The sequence below is a fragment of the Podarcis tiliguerta genome (assembly GCF_965153285.1).
Source record: "Podarcis tiliguerta genome assembly, chromosome: 1".
NCBI lineage: Eukaryota > Metazoa > Chordata > Lepidosauria > Squamata > Lacertidae > Podarcis > Podarcis tiliguerta.
Genome location: NC_139534.1, coordinates 50,801,789 through 50,818,832, shown reverse-complemented (window position 1 = coordinate 50,818,832; position 17,044 = coordinate 50,801,789). Strand labels below are relative to the sequence as shown.

The 17,044-nt window shown below is 43.4% G+C and overlaps 1 protein-coding gene across 29 annotated transcripts in view; it reads left to right on the top strand.

Moving 5' to 3' along the window:
• Positions 1 to 17,044, top strand: part of TNS1 (tensin 1) — a 327,340-nt gene that overhangs the window by 109,121 nt on the left and 201,175 nt on the right. For 22 of the 29 annotated variants that reach the window (XM_083429724.1, XM_083429722.1, XM_083429720.1 and 19 more), the window contains exon 3: positions 16,759 to 16,796. In XM_083429724.1, coding sequence (XP_083285850.1) covers positions 16,759 to 16,796 — 38 coding nt within the window. Of the gene's footprint in view, positions 1 to 16,250; positions 16,632 to 16,758; positions 16,797 to 17,044 lie in introns of those variants that run through there. The other 7 variants (XM_083429750.1, XM_083429746.1, XM_083429740.1 and 4 more) reach the window with 6 other exon arrangements.

Here is a 17,044-nt window from a genome sequence, read left to right as displayed (position 1 = left end):
CAGAAAGGCCTGGAGGGCCACATCTGCCTCTAGAACCTGGGGTTTCCCATCCCTGTCATAGGCAAATTCCCACTCTTAATAATTCACTACAGCTCTTTCAACATTTGCTGCTTCTGTTTTTAATACTCTTTCAAGAACAAGTATGTGATACCCCCTAGCCTTCATCTGGGCTCTCATACAGTCCAGGCTAGCTATACAAGTTGGAACATATCACACACATTTAAAATAGAAGCAATGAATGTTAAAGATCTGGCAGCACTTTCTAGGAAGGAGCTGGGATGTGAATTGACCTACTGTGTTTCATCAAATACAGACACACACACATGCACATATATACCATCGTATTTAGTAGCCCCTTAAAATAAACATCCCTTCCAGAGCACACTTTAATTATATTTGCTTAGGATGTTGCTGCCATGTTTGAAATGCTAATTGAGTGAACACTGACAGCACACAATTCTTCTCCCCCCTTCCCCCCCTTCTGGCACCTTTGAAATCTGCTCTTGACTGATTTTTAGCCTAAATCAGGATCCGTGTGCGCCCCACAAAGAGAGCTTTCCAGCTAAATGTATTCTCTTAGCCTCTCTGTTTTTGCTCCATGCGTGAAAAGACGCAAAATGCAAAGCATCTCGGCTCACAGCTGCAGTCCATGTTTCATATTGGAGGCACGACTCCTTAATACCAAAGCCCTACCCCTGGCTCTGTCAAAACCCCAACCCAGGTCCATTTTGAAAAATAAAAAGCTTCCTTTCACCCAGTAAGACAAGGAGAGCTTTTCCTGCAAGCTTGGAAAGAGCTGAGATGGGCACCTGGGGTTTATTATTATAAAGGTTTGGGAGAAAATGTTTAGGGAAATAGCCCACCTGCTTAGGATGGAACAGTTCCCTCCTCTGTCGGAAGGCCTCTGCTTGCCCTCCCACTTTTTGCTACATTCCTGCACATAACACATAACTTAAAACGTTAGGTGGGATAAGAATTGACTCACGGCTGAGGCCCTGCAACCCTTTGGCTTTAGCAGAAGAGTCTGCTTTTTATAGTTTTAACTTGTTTATTTTACTGTTTTATATATAGCTTAGGGCTCAAAACATTCATGTTGCATTCAGTTTGCGAGTGGTTCATCATCGCATAGCCTTTGACTTTGCACCCTCTCCAAACCTTCTGAAAGTGAGTTGAGCGATAGCATGCAAAATCATGGCTGCCACTTTGTGATGAATCACTTCCGCAACTTGTCCATGTTTTGAACACAGGATGGTTGTGTGAACTGCCCCTTGGTGGTCTCTGTGGAGGGCAGAGGAAGCAGTGCATTTCAGTTTAGTAACTCTTAAAAAAATAACCAGAGTCTAAGGTGGAAAAGAGAAAGAAACTTGGAGGCATTCATTCAAACCATCACAAGTTACAGTTTTAGCTAAAGGTAGCTCTGATTGTTTCATATTTGCGTAGTGCACTGCTCTGTAAGTTTAGAAACTCCTGCACTCTCAGCCAGAATGGGTTTTGCCACTGGTAGAAGGATGGTCTCTGGGAGGGGAAGGATTCTTCTGCACAAATAACATGGATGAGTAAAGTTGAGCAGGAGGTTACTGCAGGAATGGGAGGTCATTACCTTCCCGTCTTGCATGTGACTCAGAAGAGCGCACATGTGCCGGAAGGAATGGGATGGCCCACTGCAGACCCCAGCAGCTCACGCTGTCAGTCTGACACAGCTGATACAGATCAGGTGGAAGTCACTGGGCAGCGAGTTGTGTTCATATGTTCAGCCAAGTTCTTTTTATCGGACCTGGTCAGGTGCACAGTTCTCTTTCCGATGTCTCAGACAAGGAGGAAATGCTTATTGAGACTTCAACAATGCCCGCTTCCTGTGTTCCCTCAGGCAGGAAACAAGCGCAGCAGCAGAGAATGCCTGAGGGCTGATTAAGCCACCAGTCCTTGCTTGGAAATCTGGGCTGATTCAGGCTTCTCTCCCTCCGCTGCATGGCGCTTGCACGTCCTACCCTGGCTGCAGTGTGGAAGGGAGCAGCCACAGCCCCTCTTGCATCTAAACAGGAAGCCCCAAAGAAGGCACTTCAACGTTTTAACCTAATGGCATGTTTGCTGCAGAAAGTCTAGCTGAAATTGTGTCTTCTTACCATGCATGTGTGCACGTACATGTAGTCTGGCTTGTTCTGCAAACCAAAATTTCAGTGGCACGTCCATTAAATTAGAAATATTTGGGAGAGCATAAGTGGGCTCCACCAGGGGTCCCCACTTGCTACTTTGTGAGCTTCTGTTGGTGCTTCTTTTCTGAGCATGAGCACTAGGAAGCCTTTACTGCCTGAGATAAATAAAGCCTCTGACAGTTCTGCTGCTCCAGAAGGGCAGAGAAGGTGGCGGAAGTTGGGAGAGGAGGAGGAGGTGGAAGATGATGGGAGCTTTCAGAAGTCCATCTTAGTCAAGCAGCTGGAAGGTTAAGAGAAAGCTCCAGAAGCAGGGACACAAAACTTAAAGAGGTTGTCTTCTCCAGCTTTTGATAACTCTCCAGAAGCAACCAATCTGAAAACACTGATGGCGAAGGTGGCTAGTCTGCCTCACTTTTTAAGTAACTGGATTGCTCAGAAGTCCTATTATATTTGTGTAGCATTGATGTGTATGTTTTCGACTTTATAAGCCATTGTTTACTGAAGCTAGGCACAAGTGTTGCCCTTCCCATCTTTTTCTCTGTGCTGTGCCACTTTTTGGTTTGTTTTGGTTTGCGCAAAGTGTGTGACAACCTTTAATGTTGCTTGCCCTCCACCTTTGCTTGCAACGTTACCTGAGCTCACATTTAACAAAGGGGGAAGCTGAAGGGCGATGACTTGTCCCACCGAGGATTGGCTCATACATGAGCGTGCATCACTCATATTTCTCAACATGTGGGTGAATGTATAAATGGATCCCATGGTTTTCAAAAGATAAGTGTCTTGAGATAGTTTGAGGTAGTTTGGAAGTTCCATTTGCGGTCTTGGATGTGAGCTGACTCACTGAGACTTGCTAGTCATCACTTGATGGTGCAGCGATTAAATTAGGAACATGGATATAGGAACTGAATTCTTCTAAAAGCTGAAACCCAGTATTTTGCCTGCTAAACAACACTGATTTCCTGTAACTTGCCTATTTATGCGTCAGCATCTCATATGACCCGAAACAGCACTTGCTGCTTCCTGTTCTGCTGGAGAGCTAATAGCTGCTGGTTTTATTTGCAAACATTTCTTGGTCATTAGTTGCATTACAAGCGACTGGACTGTATCAGAAATGAGAGCTTAATTTGGGTAAAATATTAACAAATACAAGTGTTTCTGGAGAAGTTCTCAGATGCTTGTAATTCCAGAGTGCTTTTCTCTACTCCCAGGAGGCCATTACTGTCCATTTCCAGATAAGAATGGTAAAGCTTTATGCCAGCTAAAAATGCTGTAGAAAAACAATTAAAATTAAACAAGAATAAACGAATTCAAGAGGAACGGAGCTGCTTCTCCTCTGGCTTTAAGGACTTGGCACCAATGGGAATTTGGATTACTGTACCTCTTGGCAGTTCTTCCGCGATTTGGGTTCTCTGAACCTTTCAATGTGCTTCCCTTTGAGTGGCTCTTGGGTAGCTTGGAGAAAAAGAGAAGCTATACTGTTGCAGTGGAAACAGGATAGCCTTTATCTGACTCTTTCTGCAGTGCCACTGGCAGCTGCTAAATGGAGTCTGTTCCCTCCTCCTGCTCCTAACCAAAGTTAGGAGAATCTGGAGATAATAGCCAGATTCTCAGGATGAGCAGTGGTACATGAAAAACAGGACATATGGAACAGCTGTCTGCCCCCACCCACAATGCAGTGCCATTTTAAGTGGCCACCCAAACACTGCATGCTAGTGTGTGCCAGGCTAGAGGTGGTGCCATGGTTGCATCTTATCATAACACAGTTCCAGTCATTATCATGCCATTGCCATGCTCCACTAAATTGTATGGCTGGAAAGGACCCAAAAGTCATCTAGTTCATAAGCCAGCACTTGACACAATTGTATTTGTTTGCTTGCATAATGTATATCCTGCACCTTCAACCACTAGGGATACTCGGGTGCCCAATAATGCATACAGCAACAACAATTAAATCTGCAAACTTATAATTAATTGCGGCAAAAACAAAGCAGTACAAATAGTAGCAAATGCTTAATAATGGCAGTCATAAAATCAACCCTACTGCTTGCAGTTGGAAAATCCAGATATGATCAAACACAGCACTAAGGTGTCTTATTTTTATTTCCCCAGATATCATTCACTGAGCCCTCACTCAATTAAGCACCTTTTTTCCAACCTGATCTTTTTGAGTTGGAGTAGTTTGCATGCCATTGTGTAACGGCAATCTTCTTGCGATGAATGACTGCTGGTCTTGCAGCAGCTGTTAGCAGCCAGATGTTCTATAGGCAGGCACACAATGATGTGCTTGGCAGATCCACCTCCATCCTACCCTGAGTGATGTAGTGCATGTAACCCTTCAGCACTGCTGCACTTTTTAGGCAATAGGTTGGTGCACAGCACCAGCACCAGCAGAAACTACATCACAGGCTCTGGGCTTCATTGTCCCCACAGTGCATTGTGTTACAGCTTTATGAGTAGCCCTGAGATCCTGCATGCTGCTTGGCTGGTGGGCTGTCTTGGTGTCATTTGGTTTTGGCATATTTGTAGATTGCCTTGGGTGACCTATTTCAGAAAGACCGTATAAAAATGTTAAAACTAAATAGCTTTGGGTTTTTAACCTTCCTGTTCATTTCTAGTTGCAACTGGCCATTATGCACCTATTGATTAATCAAAACAGAATTATACACCTATTAACATGCCTCTCAAAAAACAACAACAAAAAAACTCCTTTGAATTATGCAGGCCTGAAGACCATAACAGTCCAGAAGAAGAAAGAAGCTTGATGGTTTGCATAATTCTAGTCATGATGGTCATATTACTCTGTCATGAAACTTGGAAATATTAAGTTGGCTGTGTTGACAACTGAGGTATTTAAGAAAAATTGAAGGCTGGGGGCTTGGCTACAAGCCTTTACAAAGGAATTCAGTGAAAATTCCTCAATTCTTGTGGGGATAGGTGTGTGTGTGCGTGTGCGTGAGAGAGAGAGAGAGAGAAATTGACTGGAATCCACCGGCCTCTGTCCACTTCTGATCAGCTGAAAAGGTTGGTAGGAAGGCTCAGGATGACTAGATAGTTCATATAGGAACCTATACACAGAGAGATTGCATATAGAGCAGGGAACTGAAGTGCCCCTTTCTAGGCCTGTTCAGCTTTTCAAGATTAAGTATGCATGCTATGGTCAAGATATGACATTTGGGTGAATATGTATTGCTCTGGAATCATTTGCTGGCTGTCACATTCAGTGTCCTGACCCTGAAGTCCCCCACCCTTTGACTCATTTTGCAAGCAAAGGCAAGAACCCTGGAAGAGATATTTTAATATTTACATATGTTTGGATTGCGTCCATACATTTTTGTTGAAAACAAAGCTGTCAAAAGATATCTGATATTGTTTTAAATTTTTATATATCTTCTTCATTTGAGTGACTGTGGGGCCCCTTTTCAGGACCAAGGTCCTTTCAAACCCACTTTCAATAAAAAATTGTAACAAAATAATTAAAACCACCTATAGATTAGAACTTTTTAAAAATTTAAAAACCAACAGAGCAGCACAAAGCAAAAACAGCATATGTGATAACATGACAGCCTCTAACATCAGATACCATTCCAATAGCAATAATAAAACCAGGTTTTAAACCCTACTGGCTACCTAACCAAAGGTGGATTGAAAAAAATATATATTTAGGGCCTACCTAAAATAAAACTGGAAAGGAGCCAAACATAACTTCTGGGAGAAGGAGTTCCATAGGTGAGGGATCACAGCTGAAAAGGTCCTTCCCTTTCCTGCATTCCCTCAAGCCTGATGGTACCCAGTGGTGCACCTGCAAGATGGGCAGGCTCATATGGATGCAAGTAACTTGACCCCTAATCATTTAGGGTTTTAAAGGTCAGAGTCGGCACTTTAAATTGGTCTTGGACGTTAAGCAGCAGTGAGTTCTTCTGAACAACAGAGCTAAGGCTGCCAGCATAGGCTCACTTCCTTGGGAGTCTTCCCTTTTGTCACTTTTGCTACCTGCTGCAAATCTTGTTTCTTTTGAGTCCCTCCAGGTGTCCCTTTTATTCCACATGGAGCAATCACACTGCTTCGTTTTCAGTCAGTGCATATCACATAATTGTTCTGGTTTATTGTTGTTGTGCTATAGCAATAATGTGGTAACATTGGGGAGGCATTGCAGAACAAACTAAAGTATAATAAATCCACTTTAGATAAGGCTAAGCAGAACAAAGAGAGTTTCATGGATAAGATTCAAAAACTGTTGGGAGGGGTAGATCAGCCCAGATACTGATAGCCCACTTCCCAGAAAAGTACAGTTAACAAGTCTGGACTTGGCTGCATTCTTGTCCCAAGACTCTCTCTCTTATTATTATTTTTTTTAAGAGAAGGACAGAGAGGGCTGAGGAGAGTCCAAGTGCCCTGGCTCCTGCTCCTCTTCTGCTCACTGCTAGGCCAGGTTTTCTCTACTGTTCAAATCTTGGCCTAAAAATGCAAAGGTAACATATCCTGTATAGCAATCCCCTGCTCCTGTAACTTTTCCTTGCTAAGAACAATGGCTGTCTTGTGTATCAAAGTAACAGATGCTGTTTCTGGCAAGGGCTGCAGCCGCCAATGTAAACCGCTCTGGGGTGATTGAACTTGACCCAACCCAAGGCTTTGCTGGCAACATACCAAAGTTTTGGGCTTCACAGGGGTGGGCTGGGGAGGAAAGGGGAATGGAGTGGGACTTTGCAGTGCATAAATCTGGAAATGTTGTCCCTCGACAGGGCCACGTCCCCATCTAGAGTGAATTCTGTGCTGGTGTGCAGCACTTAATCCGGGTTAAAGTAGGTGCTAGTTCGACTTGACACCCAGCTATATTCATTCCCATTATAATAAAAGTCAGTGCCTCCGTATTAAACCATATTTCCCGGAAAGAATTACACAGCAATCTGACAAACAAAAGGGGTTCTCAACAGAAATCTCCCGATTCGAATCTGATCTTGTAAATTCTAAAAGAAAAACTCTTTCCAAAACTTACCGGCTCCTCCTTGACTGGACAGTCAAGGAGGAGGAGGTAACAGTGGCAATGGTGAGGTGGTCCCAGGATTTTGGCCACTCAATAACCATGGCCCAATGGGAAAATTTATGGAAGATCAATTGGAAATTCACAAATTGTTACACGATTAGAGAGAACTTTCAAAAAATGCAACATTGATGGTATCTAACACCATGGAAGCTTTCAAAAATGTATAAATATGTATCAAGTAATTGTTGGAGATGCGGAGACTCAGGAGCATTCTTCCATATGTGGTGGATATGTAGGAAAATACAGGTATTCTGGGAGAGTATACATGCAGAACAGCAAAAAATGCTAAAGATCTCTTTCAATAAAAAACCAGAGGCCTACCTCCTGGGAATAACAGATTTGGATATTCCACAAAAGAGGAAGGGTATCTTTTGATATGCGATGGCGGCAGCAAGAGTTTTGATCGCAGCAAAATGGAAGAGTAATGAAATCCCCTCTATTCAAGATTGTATCCAAAAGCTGACAGAATATGCTGAATTAGATGGTTTATCAGAAAAAATAAAGAATAAATCAAAACAGGAATTTGTTTCTAAATGGGAGGTTTTTAAAGAATATCTGAAAAATAAATATAGTAGTTTAAATTCTGTTGCAGCATTCGAGGAACTTCAGTAATAGTTGTAAGGTAGATATAAGAAATTAGATTTAATGAGAATAAGTTTAATTATGAAAAAAAAAGTGTATTGGCAATAAGTAATATGAATTTGAAGTATGGAATAGACGGGAGGTTGGGTCTTTAGTGTTAAGACCAATAGATGTTTTATTGTTTGCTAAGAATATTATAGGGGACGCGGGTGGCGCTGTGGGTTAAAGCCTCAGTGCCTAGGGCTTGCTGATCGAAAGGTCGGCGGTTCGAATCCCCGCAACGGGGTGCGCTCCCACTGTTCGGTCCCAGCGCCTGCCAACCAGCAGTTCGAAAGCACCCCTGGGTGCAAGTAGATAAATAGGGACCGCTTACTAGCGGGAAGGTAAACGGCGTTTCCGTGTGCGGCTCTGGCTCGCCAGAGCAGTGATGTCACGCTGGCCACGTGACCCGGAAGTGTCTTCGGACAGCGCTGGCCCACGGCCTCTTTGAGTGAGATGGGCGCACAACCCTAGAGTCTGTCAAGACTGGCCCGTACGGACAGGGGTACCTTTACCTTTTAAGAATATTATGTGTCTATGGTTATTTTTGTAATTTGTGTATAATTTGGTATTTCTGTTTTCTGTTTGTTTGTTTTTCTTGTTGTATAAATAAAAACTTTAAATAAAAAAAAGAATTACACAGCAAGAGAGTCTTTTTAAACTGTACATAGCCATAAGATTTATTAGGAATAGTGTAGATAACCAAGCGTCCCCTTTCTTATCATCTGTACCATGAATAAACAACAGGCTCTTTACCAAATATGAAGCTATATTTTGATTTATTTTTTTAAATGGCTGGTCTAGTACTACTGCTGTAAACTCAAGTCTCCCCTCAGCTGTGCAGGGAGATGGCTTTAGGGAAATCTCTTCTCCCCTTTAAAGCCCCAACACACGCAGACCACCTACCTTCAAAGTAAGAACAACAGTTCTGGAGTACCTTATAGGACCATTATATGGATTTATGAGAAAATGTTCACAATGTGCTTTGAAATGCTCTATAGCCAGATTGGTGTACATACACCGCAAGATCTCTTTAGCAAAGGCAAAGTTTGTGCTGGATGTAGTTATGTGCATTAGAATCTCCTCTTTGCTAAGTGCTCATCCAATGGAGCTCGAGATCAGCTAGTGACACATTAAATATTAACAGAGCAATAAACCTTAAATGCATACCTTCCCCCACTGTGAGGGTGAACATCTTGTTTAGCAATGAAGGCCACCCAGGAAATTTACCATGGGCCAAATGATGATATGTCACTTGTATATTGTCAAAGTAACTCAGCCACAAAAATCTGAAAAATTGTGCTTGTGTATGTTGTTAGTTACCAGGCCACAGTTGGGTGGAGATGCAGGGCTGCTTCTTTGTCAGAGCAAAATTAGGAACTAAACCCTCAAAATCATGCAAAATCACAAGATGCTATATCATGTTTGTTGTTTGTCCTGTTATTTCTGAGCCCCATGGAAACAGGACTAATTGATTATTTGTTTTGTTTTTCCTGTAAACAGAAAGGGGTAGTATTTGGGCATGTTGGGGGTACATGGGGTGAAGATGGGTGGGTGGCAATAGAGCACATCAAGTATCTATACATATAACTACTACCAGGTAACAGATCTTCCATTTTTGGTATATCTGGTGCCTGAGTGGTGAGGCTTAGTAGACCTGGCCTTTGAGTAACTCTTAACCAGCTCTCCCTCTCCATGGTTTCTCCATTGGTAGACCTCTCTTTCATTGGGCACACTTCGTGTTTTGATGATGTCCTTCTTCTCTTTTAAAAAATTAATCATTTTGAAAGAATAACAATACTTCAAATACAAAATGCAGAATTGGTATTGACTCCCACCTCTGCCATGGTTGATTTTGTTAATTTCTTTTCCCCATAACTTATTTTTTGTCAGTTTTATAATAAAAATTTAATAATAAAAATTTATTATTTATACCCCGCCCATCTGGCTGAGTTTCCCCAGCCACTCTGGACGGCTCCCAATCGAGTGTTAAAAACAATACAGCATTAAATATTAAAAACTTCCCTAAACAGAGCTGCCTTCAGATGTCTTTTAAAAATAGGATATGTACTTACTTCCCTGACATCTGATGGGAGGGTGTTCCACAGTGTGAGTGCCACTACCAAGAAGGCCCAATATCTCAATATTTCTTACTGCTGAATTTAATCTTTTATTGTTAACTTTTTAATGTGTTTACAGTAAGTTTCCAAATAATCTTGATATCCTTCCATCTGCAAATGAAATACTCAATTCTTTCCCTGATTTTATTCACCCATCCGCCCTTAGTTAATTGCACTGCTGCTGCAATCAACTTCACAATTCTATGCATTTCTCCTTAAAAAGCAAAACAAAAACCCAACATGTCAGGATAACAAACAGCACTGGACTGTGCTGCCGGAATGCCATACAGAACTCCCAGCAAAATGGATATAACAGTTACTTTGCAAGACTGGCTTAAATCATGCTCTCGGCTACAGTCCCCCTTGCCCCTGTGATAAATGGACCAAGAGGTTCTTTCTCCAGACAATAGTTGTGTCGTGTTCTACCCTTCTCTTTATTTAATTGTCTAGACTGGCTTCATAAATTCCAGTCATTTCTACGACTTCATTCACTTCCCCTCACAGTGCTACAATCAACCCTTCTTCCCAGGGAGTTCTGGGGATTTTAGCTCTGTGAAGGGAATAGGGGTCTCCTAACAATGATAGCTCAGTTGATAGAGAATGAGGCTCTTAATCTCATGGTTGTGGGTTCAAGCCCCATTGGGCAAAAGATTCCTGCGTCACAGGGGGTTGAACTAGATGACCTTCTTGGCCCTTCCAATTCTACAACTCTAACAACTTTCAGCACTCTTAACAAACTACAGTTCCCAGCAGGGCCGGGTTTAGGTTTGATGAGGCCCTAAGCTACTGAAGTAATGGGGCGCTTTATATGTCCATCTGTCCTCTGTCAACAACAAATGATAACTGTTTTTTGTTGAATGTATGCTATATGGTAATTGATGGACCTAATAGGTATCTAAAGCCATTTGCACATAACAAAATATGTATTTTATCAAAGTAATTGTTGAACTGAAATACAATTAAGAAGCAGTATATTAATAGTGAAATACATTTTTTTCCCTTTAAATTTTTTTGGGGGCCCCCAAGAGAGTGGGGCCCTAAGCTATAGCTTGTTTAGCTTATGCGTAACTTCAGCACTGGCCCAGCATTTTCGGGAGGAAGCCATGAAACTGCTTTAAATCTATAGTGCAGCTGAGGCCTTACTTTTTTGGTTCATCCAGGGGAGACAGGCATTCCCTTGCCTCCCTACTCCAGATTCCTATGACTGGTCCAGCAACTGGTGGCGCTGTAACTACACCTGGCCCGCAGATGGTCACTGTTGGTTTGCAAGCCATACTATGGTTCTTCGGCAGTAAGCTACAAATAATATACAAACGATGGTACCGCACGGCACATAATTTAGTGCAACATATTCCCCTTTGCTGTCTTCACTGAGACTGTTCCCACAGCGAAGGCAGAAGAGGATGGGTATGGCTGACTTAGGCCTTAAAGCAAGATCCTGGGTATGTTTAATCAGAAGGAAGCTCTGTTTGCTTCAGCCGGACATTTCCTAGAATATAAGGCAAGCGTGGTGTGGTTATTGGCATGTCCTTTGTACCAGGACAGTAGTCGGGTGCATTCCATTCCTGGCTGGCCCTTTCCTTTGGTAATTGTGGGCTTGTCCCTGCTACCGCTTGTGCTGTGCTTTCTAGGCACAGTTCCGATAGGTTTTTTTATTTTGCAGCACCACTTTCCCTGGGAAAACCCGTTGTTTACTGATGGATCGCTGTTTACAAACCTGAACTGGGTTTTCTGCGAATTGGTGTTTGTTCCGATTCAGCAGTAAACAGTGGGTTTTCCTGGGGAAAGTGGCAGGATGAAAGAAAAACCCTTTGGAAACCCTTTGGACCCATGTCTTGAAAGCAGGAACAAGCAGAAGAAAACATGGGACAAGTGTGGGTGAGCCCTCTCTCCCTGTGTGTGTGTTCCATTCCCTGTCTCCTCTGCTTGCCTTGGGGTTCCTTTGCCCTCTGTTGTTTTGACTGTGGCAAGTTTGGACAGTCTCTCCAGTGCTTGATCTCAACTGGGGTAAGGAGTCCAGTTCTGTCGATGCAGTTATTCTTCCCCAGTGGCGGCAACGGTTGGCTGGCTGCCTCTCTTCCTTCTCTTTCTTCACTTCTTCACTTCCTCCTCCTCCTCTTTATATTAAACATGCTTGTGCTGTTGTGCACTGATAGGAAAAGAAAACGTTATATTAAAAAGTGTGACGGAATGCGTCAAAGGAATTTTTAAAAATTATTTTAAAGCAATGGTGGGAGGAACCACACTGCAGGACCCATAGCTGCTTTGAGCACCATTTGGCAGAAAGCTGGGATACAGATTTAGCAAATAAATAAATAAGATAAAAGAGTAGCCTGGCACTCATGGAAGGCAGTGCAACCAGGAAATGTTGGTACATCTCCACCCACAATAGCTCCTCTTAGCTGCTGTAATAAAGCTTTGCCACTTCCTGATGGATAGGAAATGTACTGCATTTTTTTTTAAAGTGCTATGAACCAAAGAAGGATGGAAGAACAACAGGAGAAGTATTGGATTGCAACAGTTTGGCAGTGATGTTGTTTCAATTCTTTGTAATATCAATGAATGAGTGAATGAATGATGCAAATTTGAAAGAAAAGGGGCTGGTGTGAAAGCAAGCTGTTATTTGCCTCCACTAAGTTTATCACTTGGACAGCACCGTGTATGTTCAATATGGAATAAAACAAATTATGCACCCAGACAATTCAGATTGTGTGCCAAGAAATACTGAATTCTACAACCTAAATAATTTATGGTTAGGCTTGTCCACCTTTGGGCATTTTTAGCTGTTTATCCACTTTCCCTCCATTCGGTTTAGACCAGAATAGACCACATCTGCACGTATTTGAATTTGTATAGGAGGAACAGCTTCAGTCCTTCTTGCTCATAAAATGCATTCCTTTTAGTGTTTCCCTGCCCCAGAATTGTGCAAAAGCACACAGCCAGGCACTTGTAGATTTGCTTGCGCAGCATTTGGTTTTTGTGCAAATCTGATATATGGCTATGCTCCTTTCACGCCTTTCTGTTGAAAAAAAGAAATGAAAGCAATTGTACATTCTCAGCACCGACTTTTCAGATTGCTGCCTAGGATATCTGGTACAGAATTTTTTTAATGTGGTTTGCTTGTGCAGTTTTCTGTTTTTGTGCAAATCAGAGGGATTGGGGGAAAAAAAAGAACCTATTCAGGAGCATACCAGTTATGAAGTGAAAGCATTGAAGAAGTAGTGGACATGAAAAGGGGAGCAGCAGAAAGTGACAATTGATTCACCCACCCCAAAGCACCAAAACAAATAACCTGCAACCCTAAATGGAGCAGTTTGAACAAATCTGATTTCCTGCAATTTACCCATATTGGGTAAACCTGAAATTACTGGGGCATTTACATGGAAATGCAAAGAGCTGCAAACAGATGGTGAACTCCACTGTGAACAAACCCCAAGTAGTACAAGCGTGCATTACTTCTCTTTATTTTGCATAATTTTCAGGCTCTACCCCTTTTTTTGCAGAATTTGATTTTGTTAATAATGAGGAGGGAGAAGCTGTTATTGAAGGTTCTGATGTCTCATGCCCACCCCCTAGAAATCTTATTCAGCCACCATTCCAGCAGGCATTGGTCACACATTTCTAAGAGCAGCTATGTAAAATGAAATCTGGGATTTCTTTAAAGCACTCTGAAGCCTGCACTCAGTAACACATTCTGTGCCTTTTCTGTTTGTCCTTGTGACATGGGAGCATACACAGAGCATTGCTATGTAGGGGCTAATGCTCCTCCATGCATGGTACTAAGCTGGCCTTGCAAGGTGGGTTGGGAGCTCTCTTTCCCAGACAAAATTGGATGGCACTGGGAAGTGATTTTTATCAGGAGCTCAAGATCTCTACCAGTGTGCTGGGTTAGGGAGGCAGGGAGAACATGTGCTTGTGGAATTAAGGCATTCCCATGACATTCCATGTATGCATTTATTGTTCAGGAGTCCACCATGCTCCCCGTCCCACATGGAATGTTTTATAGAAGGTACTTTGAAATGCACACAGTCTCCTTGCAGTGCTTTCTGTAACTGCTCTGTGCTCACACAACTTCAAAACCTTAGAGAGGAGCAAAAGCAATGCATCTGGCTTTGCTCTATCTTGGGCTTTTCTTTTTTAACATAAAACATTTTTTAAAGCCTCAAGGCAGTTTAAGCATGAAAAAAATAATCTCCCCCCCCCCATCTTCACTTCATCCTCAAGCTTGTGAGGATTTTGAACACACAGAGCCTAGGGCTTGCCAATCAGAAGGTTGGTGGTCCGAATCTCCTCGACGGGGTGAGCTCCCATTGCCCGGTCCCTGCTCCTGCCCACCTAGCAGTTCGAAAGCACGTCAAAGTGCAAGTAGATAAATGAGTACCGCTCCGGCGGGAAGGTAAATGGCATTTTCGTGCGCTGCTCTGGTTTGCCAGAAGTGGCTTAGTCATGCTGGCCACATGACCCGGAAAAACTGTCTGCAGACAAACGCCGGCTCCCTCAGCCTGTAAAGCGAGATGAGCAACCCCAGAGTCATCCGCGACTGGACCTAACGGTCAGGGGTCCCCCTACCTTTACCTTTATCATCTAGGTGAAGTTTGTTATTACATTCTCCTAGCCTTTCGGGTAAGATGAGCTGGTGTTTTGTAGGGGTGGACTGGGGGATGATGGTGGCTCTCAATATACTTTTGAACTCCTGTTTCCATTGAGCCCATGTGGAAGGGATGCAACTCAGGGACAGACTGTTTGCCTAACATGCAGAAGGTCCCAGGTTCATTCCCCCACATCTTTAGGTGGGATACTTATGCCTGAAATCCTGGAAAGCTGCTGCCAATCAGAACAGACGCTACTGAACTTGATGGACCCAGTGGGCCAAATCAGTATAAGACAGCGGTCTATATCCCTAGCCAGTATTGCCAGGGGTTTGGGATGATGGGCTCTGAGGTTCAGCAACATCTGGAGGGCACCAGGTTGCCCACACCTCTTGTAGGAGATAGAAAGCTGGACTTGGACCAGAGATGGCAGTGGTTTGAATCCTTACCTGGCTGCAAAGCCTGCCCATGTCTGCACAGCTAAGCAGTGGTGGCACATTTCTAGTTAAAATATGTTCAGCTTCAACTCTCAACCACAGCTCTTATTAGAAGGGATAGGAGGCATAATAAAGTACTCACCTTTCTGCTCATTTTATGATGTGAGTTGATTGGGAAGAGCTTGTTATCATGATGCCAACAAGAGCAGTCTTTGGAACAAGGGGCTTTTCCATGCTTGTGTTCATTGTGGATAGTAAGCTTCCCGTAGCTCCTTTAAGCGTCCATTGTCCATTTTACGTTCTCCTCCAAATCACTGCCTTTCCACGCTTTCCCCTCTGTCAATCTAGATTTTCTTACACCAGGGATATTCTGAAAAGGTGAGGGTATGAGGAAATCTGGATTGTGCGAGGGAGAAGTGTTGGAAGCAGTGATTTTGAGGGAGAATGTTATATGGACAGCAGAGAATGAATGGAGGCACAGGAAGCTTGCTATCCATATTAAGTAACAGCATGAATGAGTCCATAGTCTTCCTCTTTCACTTGTTGCTGGTCTTACCTGAGTGGAGACTGCTGGGGTTGGCTGCAGAGGGCAGTGAGCTCCACATTAGATGCGGATGCCAAAGAAGCCACAGTTCAAAAGCAGAGTGGGATGAGAGGCCCTTTGCTGAATCATGGTACAGTACTTTCAAATGTAACATTCCTTGTGAATTGGTTTGTTCCTTGTGAATTGGTTTGTCCTATTGGTTAGTTGAGCAGACTAGGACTTTAGTGGTTGGCCTGGAGCAATCCTACTTCCATGTCCTCAGTTCTTCTTCTGCAAAATAGGAACAAAATGGGCTCTTATGAGGAAATGGATTGTAAGGACTTTCCCCAGCCTGAACAGCCAATATAATAAAATAATGACTTTGCTGCCTTGCTGTCCAGTGAGCTTTTGCAACAAGCATTTGAACAAAGCAAAGCAAGGTGAGATGAGAAAATTAGGCCAAGAGCGCTCATCCTTTTGTTTCCTAAGCTGGTTTTTTTTGGGACAGTGGGAGGAGGGAGGAACAATCCCCCCTTCTTTTCTTTTCCTGGTCCTGTTCCAAATCCATACAACCGTAAAGTGATGCTGCCTCCTAAGGAGGGGAGCATAGCCTGTACATTTTCAACATTCTTGCTGGAGTTAACGACTTAGAAACATGACTCCCCAAAAGAGGGAGGGCTCGGCCCATTTGTGTGTGGGGTGTGTGTGTGTGTGTGTGAAGTTTAGTCACGAAAGGAGGGGTGGAAATAGGAAAAAAATGCACAGCCTCAGGGCAGCCTCTGACAGCGCAGTGGGCTGGCAGGCAGCTCCCAAACAATGTGCTTAGTATTATCCCCAGGACTGGAGCTGTCGGAGCGGGCTGGCGCGTACCTGTGCAGCCTGGGCTATCTTTGGCTAGGTGCCAGCGTGCGGAGAGGGTTACTTCCCCCCTCCCTCTGCCTTCCCTCCCTCCTGCGTGTGGTGTGTAGCCTTTCTCCCCCTTCTCGCAGGAGTTGTTCAGAAAGCCTGGAAGCGGCTCCTTTTGTAGCACAGTCTAGGGTTGGGTGGAGTTTTTTTTGGTGATTTCCCCTCCCTCTTTTTTTTTTTTTTTGGGAGGGGGGGATTTGCTCATCTGTTCTTTCTTGCCTTGCTTCCGTTTTTTCCCTGGGTGAGGCCCCTTTTCTTCCCCAGTTTCTTGAATGTTTCGGTTTGAAACGTAAGATTTCTTGTTTTTCATTTCTCTCTTCTTCCACCCCGCCCCTCCCCTCCCCGCTCCTTTTCTGTTTCCCGTACAGGTTGCAAGCTCTCCTGTCACAAGAAATGTGAAGCCAAGGTAAGAGAGTGCCTTGTTCCTACTCTCATTGTCTTACAACAACATTGCGGTTTGTGCTACCTTTTCCTTCTGTCTGATGTGAATCTTCTTTGAAAAGTCATTTGGATGAGGAACAGGGAACTTCTGTTGCTCTCCTTTTCCCTCTCCTTCTTTCTCTTTCTCTTTCTCTCGCCCTCCTGCTTCTGTACTTCGTTTATCTTTTTTGAAAAAGAAAATGCTGTGATTGTTCCTCAAGGTGAAATTTGCCA